Source organism: Mauremys reevesii, linkage group 7 (genome assembly GCF_016161935.1).
Source record: "Mauremys reevesii isolate NIE-2019 linkage group 7, ASM1616193v1, whole genome shotgun sequence".
NCBI lineage: Eukaryota > Metazoa > Chordata > Testudines > Geoemydidae > Mauremys > Mauremys reevesii.
Window position 1 is genome coordinate 406,144 of NC_052629.1, and position 12,949 is coordinate 419,092.

A 12,949-nucleotide genomic window follows, 5' to 3' on the forward strand; every position below is an offset into this window, starting at 1 on the left:
CTGCTAGAATCTAGATTAATGTTAATGATGGAGTGGGTAGATGCTGCCAGCACCTGGAGAGAGGTCTCTGGTGCAAGCCAGGCCTGTGATAACCACGTGAAGCAGCAGGCAAGTAAAGTCTTTGTCCTGCTGCAGGTAAAGGCAGAATTTCCCAATATAAAAGAGAAGTACCTGAGTGAATATTGTTTCTCCGGGACCTACATCCTCTCCCTCCTTGAGAATGGCTATGGATTCACCGTGGAGAAATGGCAAAGCATCCAGTTCCTTGGAAAGGTAACTTCACATGTGCAGAGAGTTTCTAGATAGGAGGGCTATGCCTGTGACACTACACCCTATATACCACCCCCTCTCTGTGGGGCTATAACACTTGTGACACCACCTCCACCCTGCCCCCGCCCACACACACACACAGACACCTTGCCCCATACCACTGCCCCTAGAAGAGACCTGACCCTCTGAGTCCCTCTTGTCCATACCAGCCCACTCCCTGTACGTTCCTTAGTCTTGGTAGTTAATTCAGGTCTTGTCCTCTTTTCCAGATTGGCAGCAGTGACGCAGGCTGGACTCTGGGCTACATGCTGAACCTGACAAACATGATCCCCGCAGAGAAGCCCCCGACGCGCCCTCTCTCCCATGCCAGTTATGTGGGGCTCATGGTGTTCTGCTCTCTCGTGTTGGTGGCTGTGCTCCTGCTTAGCTGGCTTACCTTCCACAAACCAAAGTGCCTGCAGAAGGGACTCATTTAGGGAGTGGCAAATCTCGCAGTAGAGGCTGTAATGGGCCCCTGACACACCAGCTGCCGCACAGAGTTCTGAGGTCACCTGCAGAGCCAGCCTCACCTAGCAGAGTCCCTCCTGCCTTTCACTGAAGCTACTGCCTGTACAAGGGCATTCAATCTTCTCCTCTGGCTCACACCTGCACTGATGGATGCACAGGCTCCTCTTCTCTGTGGAGATGTATCTTGCTGGGTCACATAAAGCAGCAGCTTTTCGGCTCCTTTTGCTGCTTGTTCTTTTTGGTCTTGTTTAGAGAGAGGCAGCAGTAATCCTTGAGGGAATTGCTGTCACTTGGAAGCGCCAAGCTGGCTGTGGGGCTAATCTCAGGGTTATGCAGGAAGCCATTGCACTGTGCAGAGATCTATTTCCTTTCCCTGGAATCGGTCCCCACAGCTGCTCAGAGCCTGTCTGAGCAGGGCATCCGCACCAGCACAAACCAAGCTTGCTGCCCTTGGCCACCTTCAGCTCCTCGGGAGCATGCTGTGTCCTAGCTCTGCCTACCATGTAAAACCTTCTGGATCCCAGCTGCCCACGGCTTGGCTGGCCACACAGCCGGACAACATATGGGACAAGCAGATGTGAGGGGAAAAGGAACAGAAGATGTTGGGTCTGGAGGAGGCCAGCAGCCTTGGCTGAGCCCTGGCAATGGACCTGAAATACTAGGAGGCAAAATGTTCCTTCCACAGAAGATTGCTGTATGTATGAAAGGAAACCTCTTCTCTCACCACCTTCCAGAATTTATCACTGGCCCATAGCAGGCCCCTGTCCAGATTGAGTCTGATGTAAGGGACCTGTCTATCTGGTCACACACATTCTTAGCCAGACACCGCTGATCTCTCCAGGAATAACTCACATTGGGCAAGGATCATTCGCAAACAGCTTGGATTTATATTGTACCTGCAGGCAGGGTTCCCTGGACACTGGACACTACAGCACACGTACAAGATTCCAGCGCTTGCAGCGGGACCATCTCTCTGGCAATTCTAATCACACAGAAACCTAGGCCTCAGAGAAGGGTGTTTAGTAGATCATGTTCCTTTAAAAGATACCTGGCACCAGTGTAAACTGAAACATGCAAATATTGATGAATTGATTCATGCTTTGTGTTTGTGACATGCATGAAAATTAGTCACAATCTGAAAATTCTTTCCTTTCCCCCTGCTTAGACCTAACATCTCAATCTCAAGCCACCCCCCCCCCCCCCGGCCCCTCCCAAATGTACACACCAGCCCATTTTCTAGCCTTTAGTATGGGATAGCAACTGATCAGATTTCAGCCTCTTGTAATGTCACTCTTCCCACTTTTTCCTAAGGAACTGGAGTGGAAGCTGGGACTCAACTTTGATAACAAGCAGAAAACACTGTGAGGCATCTTCATACATCAAAAGGAGCCAGTTGCAAATCAGATCATCTAGTCTGGCCTCCTGCAAACACAGGCCTGAGAACCTCACCCAGTAATTTCCGTAACAAACCCATAACTTCTGTTTGAGCTAGAGCATATTTTTTTAGAAAGGTATCCAGTCTTGCATTAATGTTAAGTGATGGAGAACCCACCACAACCGTAGGTACATTGTACTAATGGTCAGTTGCCCTCACTGTGCGAATCTGTACCTTATTTCTAGTATGAATTTGTCTAGCTTCAGCTTCCATCCACTGATCTCATTATGCCTCATTAAAGACCCATTTACTGTCAGAAATCTCTTCCCCCTTGTAGGTACTTGTAGACCATCATAAAGTCACCTATGAACCTTCTCTTGGATAAACTAAATAGAGCTGCTCTAGACTCTCACTGTAAGGCAGCTTTTCTAGACCTCAAGGCATTTTTGTAGCTCTTTATTGAATATTTTCCAATATCTGAACATCCTTTTTTAAGCACTGACATGCTGTATACAGAGGTAAGACCTCACCCCTGCTCCTGCTTGATATTACCCTCTTTATAAATCTAAGGATTACATTCCCCCTCTTAGCTACAGCATCACGTTGGGCACCCACGTTTGGTTTATCTACCATGACCACTAAGGGTATGTTTATGCAGCAAAAAAAAACCTCTGCAGCAGTGAGTCTCAGAGCCCAGGTCGACTGACTGGGGCTTGTGGGACTTGTGCTGTGGGGCTAAAAATAGCCATGTAGCCAGTGATGAGCTGCCAAAATATTAACAGGTTCCTTCCTCCTCACCCCACGAGGGGGTTGTAGCCGCCGCCCCCGCCCTCTGAGCCTCCTACCCAATCCAACCCCCCGTGTTCTTTGACGCCCCCCTGGGACCTCTGCCCCATCCACCCCCCTTCCCTGACCCCTGACTACCCCCTGCTGCCCCATCCAACCCCTCCTCTCATTCCTGATTGCCCCCTGAGACCCCTGCCCCATCCAGCCACCCCATATCCCAGTCCCTGCCTGCCCCTGCCACCCCATCCAACCCCTGCTCCTTCCTGACTGCCTCCCAGGACCCTTGCCCCCATTCAATCCCCTGTTCCTGCCCTCTGACCGCCCCACCCCATCCACCCCACGACCCCCCAAACTCCCCTGCCCTCTTCCAACACCCCCTCCCTGCTCTCTTACAGCAGTCCCTGGAGCCGCTCCGCCGGGACCAGCACCAGCACTGGCGCCGTGGAGCCCGAGCCAGGCTGGGCCGGAGCTGCGGTGCCAGGACCAGCACTGGCACTGGCGCTGCGGGGCCCGAGTCAGGCCGGAGCTGCAACCGCGGGGGCCGGAGCCAGCACTGGTGCCAGCGCCGCGGGGGCCGGGCTGGAGCCGCAGCCGCGGGGGCCGGGCTGGAGCCGCAGCCGCGGGGGCCGGGCTGGAGCCGCGGGGCACGGGCCCAGCACCGGCGCCCAGGACCGGCCGGGCCAGAGCCAGCACCAGTGCCCGGGATCGGCTGGGCCAGAGCCGGCGCCTGGGACCGGCCGGAGCCGCAACCATGGGGCCGGGCCCAGCACCGGCGCCCGGGACCGGCCGGGCCGGATCCGCAACCGCGGGGCCGGGCCCAGCACTGGCGCCCGGGACCGGCTGGAGCCGCAGCGCCAGGACCAGCGCCGTCGCCACGGGGCCCGAGCTGGGCTGGAGCTGCAACTGCGGGGGCCGGAACCAGCACAGGCACTGCGGGGGCCGGGATGGAGCTGTGGAGCCGAAGCTGGGGGCGCTCAGCGGGGGCCGGGACCAGGCTGGGGCTGGGGGCGCTCGGCCGGAGGGTGCCAGGCTGGAGGGAGCCGCGCTCCGGGACCAGGAGCTGTGCTGGAGGGAGCTGCTGAGCCAGTCGCACCTCCCCTCCCCACCCCGCTTACCTGCCTGCCTGCTGCTTGTTCAGGCTTCCCGGGAACATCTGATTCGTGGGAAGCAGGGGAGGGGGAGGAGAAGGGGGACGGAGTAGGAGAGGAGGGGGAAGTGAGCTTGGGCCGGAGCTTTTGTTAAATAAAGCCCTTATAGAACCGGTTGTCCTGGAACAACCAGTTCTAAAAGGGCTGCTAAATTTAACAACCGGTTCCTGCGAACCGGTGCGAACCAGCTCAAGCTCACCACTGCATGTATCCGCTCTGACTCAGGCTGGAGACTGGGCTCTGCAGCCCCCTCCCCTTGCCCTTTACATCTAGATATAACCTTGCATCTGGCCATATCAAAAGGCCCAGCTTACCAGCCAATCCAGTTGGTCTGTATAACTGACCTGGCATCTTCATTATTTACCACTCTACCTATTTTCCTGTCATCTACAAATACACTGAGACCCTGGAATGGTCCCAGGGCCAGAGACTTCATTCTGCTCAAACTGCACTCAGCACTGGAATACAGGGAATCGTTTGCCCTGTAAATGAAGTATGTGATCAGGGCTGCTCCAGCTGAGAATAGTGACTCTGACACATCCCATTTCCTTCCACCAACTCTGCATTGTCTAAGGAACCTTCTTCTGCAGAGTGTTCCCTGAGGGAGTTGTTTCCACAGGGCTAAGCGCCCCTTCTTGCTGTTAGAACAGGATGGAGAGTCTGCCCCAGCCTGCAGTCTAGTCCTCTCCCTCTTCTCAGGTCAGCAGTCACAGTTCATCGCTGAGTGGGCAGCCCTGAGTTCTGGTAAGTGATGGCTGTAAGTGAGTTTTGCCCTATGGCTGGGAGTTGGAATTGCCAAATGTCAGGAAATTCTGAGTTGATGAGCCAGATTAATTGAAGCTGGTGTTGGGAGAGGGGTAAATTAATGCCCCATTCCAGACTGGCCCCTTCTGTCCTAGTAGGGGATCATGCCAAGGGAGATCAGACAGATGTTTTGGGGTCTCTGTTGGAGAAGCAGTGTTGCCAGTTCTCATGATTTAATTGCGAGTCTCGAGCTATTTGGTGGGTTTTTTCCCCCCTAAAACCCAGCTCCTGGAATTGTGATTAGGTGAGAATCTCAGATTTCATTTCTTTTCTTTCAAAAAAGCAAGTTTCTAGCCCTGATGGTTGTAGAGAAACTTGAAAACGTTGCCTGAATGAACCCTAAAGGCCCAGAAGGCAAAGAAAAGGAACCCTAAATGTGTGTGGGTTTTTTTTAATCTTATGATTTGCTAAGCTCATCTCATGATTCATGGGAGCCAGATCTAGGATATTTGAGGACTTGAGGTGGTCACTACTGAGAAGGGCAATTTTCATCTGCCATCCCCATAGGAGCCCTGCAGGACAAGGCTGTATAGAGAATGTGCTGAATCTATACATCCCACCAGCCTCCTGCCTTCCAGGCCAGCACTGTCTATGCCGTGGACTGGAGCTGGCCTGAGGTGCTCTCTCTACTGGCCATTTCCCCCTGCTCTGACCCTCAAGGACTTTCTGCTTAGGGAAAGCTGCCCAAAACCACAGAGTCATCGGCTTTAAGGCCAGACTTCTCATCTAGCACAGGCCAAAGAGGTTCACTAGTTAGTCCTACATCGAGCTCAGGAATTGGAGCCCGTTTAAAGCGTATCTTACAGAAAGGCCTCCAGTCTGGATCTGAAGACTCCAAGAGATGAAGAACCCACCCCTTCCTGTGTAGTTTGTTCCAATGATTAATCACCCTTTTAAAAACTGGTGCCTCATTTCTAACTGACGGGCTTCAGCATCCAGCTGTTGGTTCTTGTTCTGCCCCTCTCTCCTCGAGGTGAAAGAGTTTGTTAGTCCCCAGTATTTTCTCCTTGTGCAATTACTTCTACACTGTAATCACGTCACCTCTTGGCTCTTGCTCTTCTTTTATTAATTAAACAGACTGAGCTCCTCAAGTCTCTCCCTGTAGGGTGTTTCCCCAGCCCTTGCATGGGAGTCAGCAGAGAACCTGGGTTGAATTTAGCCCAGTGTGTGCAGGGCCTCCCTAGCTCTGTGACTCCTGACTCCAATTCTGAGCAGCCCCTTTCCAGGCAGGCTTCCTGAGTTGAACTTTATAACTTTCCAGGCTGCAACAGGGGCCCACAGTGCAATCAGACTCTGCTCCCGCCAGGCCTGATAAATTCCACCAGCTGTTCAAGCCTGACCTTTGTGTGAAGGTGAAATGTCACAGCAGTAGGGCTGAGACTCGTGCAGGGCTAAAGGCTGGGTAGGTACCCAGCCCTCCAGCACCATCCTGTCCTCTAACTACCGACTTAAACAACCCCACTCGCTCCCCACTCCCAAACCCAACAACCTCCCCATGCAGCCACTGGCTGCAAATGCTTCCCTTGGCCTATCGTTAAAACCTAGTCGAACAGGCTGAGTTGCTGGCGTCTCTTGTTTGGGGCAGATGACATGATGGTGGGAACAGTGCAGGATGGCAAATTCTGACTGCTTAGGATTTGCTGCTTGGACCACAAGCCCTTCACTCCCATTCTAAAAAACCACTGCTGTGTAATGCTGACGCTAGCCAGTGGTTCTTATGCCTTGTTCTCCACACTGAGCACCAGCTTGCACCCCAGACCCAGAATTTTGCTGGGGCAGCTGGTGTGTGCTAGTGCTGAGGGGCATGTGCCAGAGCCTAGGGGCTGCTGGGTGTGTGCCCCCACAGGGCTCTGGGGCATGTGCTGAGGCCAGAGGGACACTGGGGTCACACACTTTCCTTGACACCATTCTGAATCCCTAGCTTTGCTGCCCAGGCCTGCTGCAGCAGATTGTTCGTTTTACACACATATAAACTTCGGTATCCTTATTAAAATCAAGACTTGCTGATCAACACCTGTGGAGTTTCCTTAGCCTTTTCCAGAGGGTGGAAACTTGGCCATAATGAGGAAGAGGGGAGTCATTTCATTTTTGGAATGAGATGGAAAAGTCCCAGGAAGGACTTTTCTCCATTGCATGTTTTCTAGGGTCTTCCCTAGTCCAGTTTTAAACATCCCAGTGATGGGGCTCCTACCCCATCTCCTGGGAGACAGTTCTCCAGCTGGATCCATCTGCCTCCCAGTGAGTGGTGGGGCCCTGCCCCATCCCCTCAACAACCCAGCTTGAGGTGTCTCACCATCAGGAAGATTCTCCTGAGCTTCAAATAAAATTTTCTGTTTTTCAGCTTGATCCGATTCTTCATAATCATGTCCCCTTGGATTGTATCCTAAATCAGCCCTCTCCAACTGTAATGTTTATGCATGGCCACTATTTATAGATATGTCGTCCCCCCCAAATTGTCATTTAGCCAAATCAAATATATTTAGCTCTTTTAATCTTTCTCTACTGAATTTTTCTCTCCAGCCCCTGCTCATTTTTTGGTTCTTCCCTGAAAATTCCTCCAGTTTTGCCAATATCTCTCTGGTAACAAGATGCCCAGAATTGCAAATAGTCTTCCAGGGCTGTGTTTAGAGGGACCGTCCTCTTCATGTCCTGTGACCTGAGGCCTTTGCTTGTGAAACCTGGGATCATATTGGCTTTTTTGTTTCTCTTGCTGTCCTCTCATATTGCTGATTCCTACCCTCACTTCTCACTATCATTCCCTCCCGGTTTCTCCCTCTCTGAATTTCTAGGGTTTGGATAAATGTTGCCAGCTGTAGTAGCTGCATTTTTGCAAAGTAAGCCTCATTTTCTTTCCTGTCCCTGTTTCTAACACCTAGAGCTCTTTGTGTTGTTTCACTATCCTCACTGGTGTTTGCAACTCATTTGGTATCTGCTGTAAATTTCATTACCTTCATTACCTATTCGCAGGTGTTAACAAAGACCAGTACCACCTGCTACCCACCTTCCCCCAATTTACTGCTCATGGTTCCTTTCCCCTGTAAACTTACTGTGAGTTCTTTCTGTGCTCCATTACTTCCTTAGGGCCACAAGGGAGATTTACCAAACCACCAGTGCCCAGAGCAATCTTGGCATGTTTTCCACCATTAGGGCCCCAGGCTCCTTCCTGTTACAGCATCAGTCACAGGCCACCTGTGAATAGCAGAGCTGTGAGGGTGGGTGTGACGGAGGGAGGGGCTTATGCCCAGGTGTTACAGTATCTCATTAAGCCCATGACACAGTGTTCCAATGGCTGAGTAACACCATCCTACACAAGAAATCTGCCACCCTCTCTGAGTCCACCTTCCCTACCAAAAGCCAGTGCAGACCACTAGTGCTCAGAGGTCACACCAGTTTCCTCCTTTCGCTCTCTTCAGCCCCGGGACACCTACCATCTGCACCTATAAAATCCCTCAAAGCCCTTTCCAAGTATTATGCCTTTTGCTTTTTTCCTGCAAGCATTAACAGAGGCTGGTGCCTGCTGCACCATTTCTTATCTGATGTATTTAGCACCTGTACAAAGCACAACTAGAGACAATACCTGCTCCTGAAAGCATATCACCTCCTGAGACAGAAGATGAGACACAGGGGCAAGGAGTTAAATTGGGGATGGAAGAAGGGGGTTAATATATTATTAAATGTATATTTATTCCTTTTCCTTGTATGTCTGGGCCTCCCCAAACTGAGTCATTGTCAGTTTTAAGGATTTGCTCTTTCCATAGAATGGGGTCCTAAATGAGGTGTAGGGTGGGGGCCTGGTGCCTTGGACTGGGAACCTGGGGTGGGGGCCGGCATGAGAGAAGGCACCAAGACAGGAGCGGACAAAGGATACACTGGCCTGGTGCAGTGACGGGGGTGACAGCAGAGTGTGATGTGGAACAAGATCTAGAGGCTGGTGCAGAACTGTGCTCAGCGGGTCAGGAAGTTTATTTTGAGTGGAGGGATTCAGTGAGCAGGGGATGTGGCAGGACTGACCCAGCCAAACGAATTTCTAATGGTGGCTGGGGGTAGGAGGATACTCCCACCTCTCCTGGTGCTGCAGGCTACAGATAGACCTGTCTGCCCTGATTTGCCTACCAGCCTACAATACTTGCTTTAGTAGCAATAAACAGCCATTCCCCAGAATTGTGCTGCCCTTACCTGGAAAATCCTTGCAGAATGATGGAGGAAATGGAGCCCAGAAGGGTACCGCATGGATCCCCTTCTCCAGGGTGTGGGGAATGGATGCTGTGCAGGGGGTGGGGGGAGACAGGTGGTTTATGGAGTGGAGGGGCATGAGGAATAGGTTACGTGAGGGATCCTTTCTCAAAGTGTGCCCAGATGGTGCTGAAGGTTCCTTGTGTTGTCTGCTCCTGACCAAGATAGACATTTCGCTCTGGGACATGGGGAGCAGGGACGGCCCATGGAGGAGCTGCCGGGGGCAGAAGTTATAAACCTGGGACTGAAACAGTGCTTAGCTCTGAATTGCCCCACTCTGCACCGTGAGCAGGGGCTGGTGGAGCAGGCTTCTCCCATGGGAGTGAGGGGCACAGTGTCTCACATCCCAGTGGGGATGGGGAGGGAGGGGCATGAAGCCCTGCTCCTAGCTGGCAAATTTTTCTTGTCCTCAAATACTTTGGGGTTGGTTGGTTTGTTTATCTGACCCAGTGTTTTGGCTGCTTTGGTCACTAATGAGGTGGCGGGCAGTGGCTGGAGCTTTGGGAATGCTGGCTCTGTGCTCAGCTCCAGCCCTCCCTTTTTGGGCGGTGTTCCCCTCCATGAAATAGGCCATAATGATGCCAACCTGTCCTTTGTAAAGCACATTGGGACCCAGACCTGAGAAGAACTGGATATTATTGCTGGCAAGTGCTGTGAAGGCCAAGTCACTGATCCCCCCAGATGTCCTGTTCCGCTGGTCTCTGAACAGGGCTCCTCTTGCATTTGGGTCCCTCTTCTGTTCTCTTTCTTGCTTCACAAGCCAGCAGACATGGCAGCTGTGGGGCCTTTGTGTCTCCTGAACCCCACAGCAGCCAGCTGTCCAGCCCTGCGCTTCTCCTGCAGTGACAGTGGTTTCAGGGCCCTGTTTACCATCCAGTTAATAAATGAACAGGAATCAGTGAAACTTTCCAAACACAGAGCTGGCTCTGTAGTGATCCTGGCTCTGGGATGGGTGGGTGGGAGCCCTGATGCTAAAGCTCAGAGCTGGAAAGCATTCCAAGCTGTGCGGGGGCATTCACAGCCCAGTTCCAGAGACTCTTTCCCTGACCCCAACCCCCACCGCCCAGCAGGTGCAGTGGGCTGGCACTTGGCTGTGAAACTGGAGAGAGCTGGTTTGAGTTTGCACTTTAGTTCCTGTCAGGAAGGGAGCTCTGAGATCTGAGTTAATCCCAGTGCTAAGGATGTCTCAATTGCTCTGGCCTCTTGTGAGATTCCTGCTTCTGATCGAAGTGGCAGCCTCTGTGAACTTTTTCCACCACCGCTATGAGCAGCTGGTGCAGGCCCTGTTCAATGTGCACAACGAGTGTCCTGATATCACCAGGATTTACACTATTGGCCGCAGCATCCAGGGGAGACATCTCTACGTCCTGGAATTCAGTGACAACCCTGGAATCCACGAACCCTGTAAGTACTGAATGAGAGGAGGTTCCCGGGGGGTCGGGGGAGGGCCTGTATCTGTGCAGGCTGCTGTCTGTGCCATGCCAACCCCCACCCCACGGATCGTTCTACATGGTACAGGTTATGGGGCCAGACTGCTTCCTCCAGGGAAGTCACTGTCAGGCAGGGATCTGGTGCTTTCCTGACAGCCCTAGACTGTGCTATGATCAGTAGCCTCCATGTTCAGCGCAGTCCAGAGAGCCCATACCATAACTGTAGGCACACAACACCCACTTCAGCAAGTGGGATAGTAGGCCCCATAACCAGGGAGACAGGGCGCAGCAGGTATGGGGGTTGACAGGGACCCAAAAGCCTTCGGCCATGGAGACAGCTAGAGGTTACCTCTGCACATGGGGAGGAGCCTTAGCCCGGTCAGGCACATTAAATGCCCTAGTTAGTAATTGGCAGTTTTTCACACCGCCCTGACCCACCCAGGGCACTGTGCTAGGCAGAGGTGATCTGTGATGGGAGGGAGGAAAGACAAGGTCCCCCCCCCCCACCATGCTGGCTGGCAGAGTCTGTGATGGGATGGACTGGCCGAGCCCCTCCACAGGACACTGGGCTGGGCATGTGTTGCCTGTGATGGGAGGGCGGGACAGGCCATGGTGGGGGGCTGAAGTCCTGCACTGCGTCTGACCTGCCATGACATACAGAGGGCTGTGAGTTGGTGCAGAGTTTAAACTTGGCTTTAATAGACTAAAATCTTTGTCTAAAGCAGTTTCTCACCCAAAGCAATCTCCCACCATTACTAACCAACATGGCTAGGGTCCAACTTGTGTGAATGCAGAAGCACTGTCCTTTTCTGCTTCCTCGGTGAAGGATGAAAAATATGTCTCTTTGCCTTTCTCTTATACCCCAAAGTCCATTGTTTTTGTCCCCCAAATCAGGATGACCCCCGATAACTCTTTCCTGGGCTGCTGGTTCTAAGTTGTCTTTGTGTTCTCCTGTTGACTCCATCTGCAAAAATGGGCTTCCATTGTATTGGCTTACAATGCTTAATTTACATAGTTGACAGTGAGACAGGTGAATCATCTTTTGTCTCAAAACCTGTTTGTCATCCCTGTCCTGATTTGGAGTTTAAAACATGTGTTTGGTAAATATACACAACTTCTTAAATAGCATCCATCCGCACATCCTGGCATGGTTCTGAGGATCAGCACGATGTAAGCTTTCATTAGATACCTCACAGGACCCGTTTTGGATCGATACTGTGAAAACAGCACGTCGGGTGTGATGGCTTTGTCAGGCCTGATAGCAATTGCTGTAACAGAACAAAGTGGGCATTCACCCACGAAAGCTTATGCTCCAAAACATCTGTTAGTCTTTAAGATGCCACAGGATTCTTTGCTGCTTTTACAGATCCAGACTAACACGGCTCCCCCTCTGATACTGTAACAGAACAGTGAGCCCTTTGCCAGTTGGCACTGAGGCGTTCTTAGGGTCACAGGTGCTTTCTCTGCTTTGCAGACAAAACCTGTCAAATTTAGATTGGATTGGCTGCCCCATGTGAGCAGAACCTGCTGGAGTGGGGGGAAGGCAACCTCTCCTCTGGGTGAGAGGCTGTCCATCTTCTGACTCCAGGAAGTCCAAGGTTCTGGGGAGAGTGCAATCACAGCCTGTGCTTCATGCCTACTTCTTCCCAGCTGGTGAAATCAAGCAGGGGACACTGCATCCACTCTCAGAAGCCCAACAGCACCTCCTCTGGGGCCTGGGCAGACGGTGAGGTACTAGCACTCTCCAGCAAACAGCTTGGCCCTTACCAAGAGACAGTCTCCTAACACTCGTAACTAACACCCCTAACACTCATAACTACTTACTACCCTGCCCTAGCCTTTTAGACTGCTAGGGGTGAGCTCTGCATATGCCCTAGTGCACATGCAGAGGAGCCAGGCCTGAGCCTGAATGTCTACACCACAATTAAACAGCCCCTTAGCCCGAGTCAGCTGGCACAGGCCAGCTGTGGGTTTTTAATTGCAGTGCAGAGATACCTGGGGACAGGAGAGGGAACTATTGAGAGGCTTATGGTGACTCACCTCTGCAATCACTAGAGCTCAGATTGCCCTGACAATCCAGCCTCGGCCTGGGAGTGGCAGGGAGATGGCTCTGGTCCTGAGAATCAGTGAATTAAGCCTCCATGCCCTCACTGAGTCTAAAATTCAGTAAAGACGAATGCAAAGTACTTCACTTAGGAAGGAAAAATCAAATGCACAACTACAAAATGTGGAATAACGGGCTGGGTGGTAGCACTGCTGAAAAGGATCTGGGGTCATAGTGGCTCACAAATTGAATATGAGCCAACAGTGTGAAGAAGTTATGAAAAGGGCTAATAGGAGTGTCACATGTAAGACATGGGAAGTAATTGTTCCTCTCTACTTGGCACTGGTGAGGC

General features: G+C 52.1%; 2 protein-coding genes across 13 annotated transcripts in view; both read left to right on the forward strand.

Moving 5' to 3' along the window:
- Window positions 1-2,756, forward strand: part of ENTPD1 (ectonucleoside triphosphate diphosphohydrolase 1) — a 93,836-nt gene extending 91,080 nt beyond the window's left edge. For all 9 annotated transcript variants that reach the window (XM_039482736.1, XM_039482734.1, XM_039482742.1 and 6 more), the window contains 2 exons: window positions 136-273; window positions 540-2,756. In XM_039482736.1, coding sequence (XP_039338670.1) covers window positions 136-273; window positions 540-746 — 345 coding nt within the window. In that variant the 3' untranslated portion in view covers window positions 747-2,756. The remainder of the gene's footprint in view (window positions 1-135; window positions 274-539) is intronic.
- Window positions 2,757-10,160: 7,404 nt separating this feature from the next.
- Window positions 10,161-12,949, forward strand: part of CPN1 (carboxypeptidase N subunit 1) — a 35,210-nt gene continuing 32,421 nt past the window's right edge. Inside the window, exon 1 of one of the 4 annotated variants that reach the window (XM_039482746.1) lies at window positions 10,161-10,527. In XM_039482746.1, coding sequence (XP_039338680.1) covers window positions 10,305-10,527 — 223 coding nt within the window. In that variant the 5' untranslated portion in view covers window positions 10,161-10,304. The remainder of the gene's footprint in view (window positions 10,528-12,949) is intronic. The other 3 variants (XM_039482749.1, XM_039482743.1, XM_039482744.1) reach the window with 3 other exon arrangements.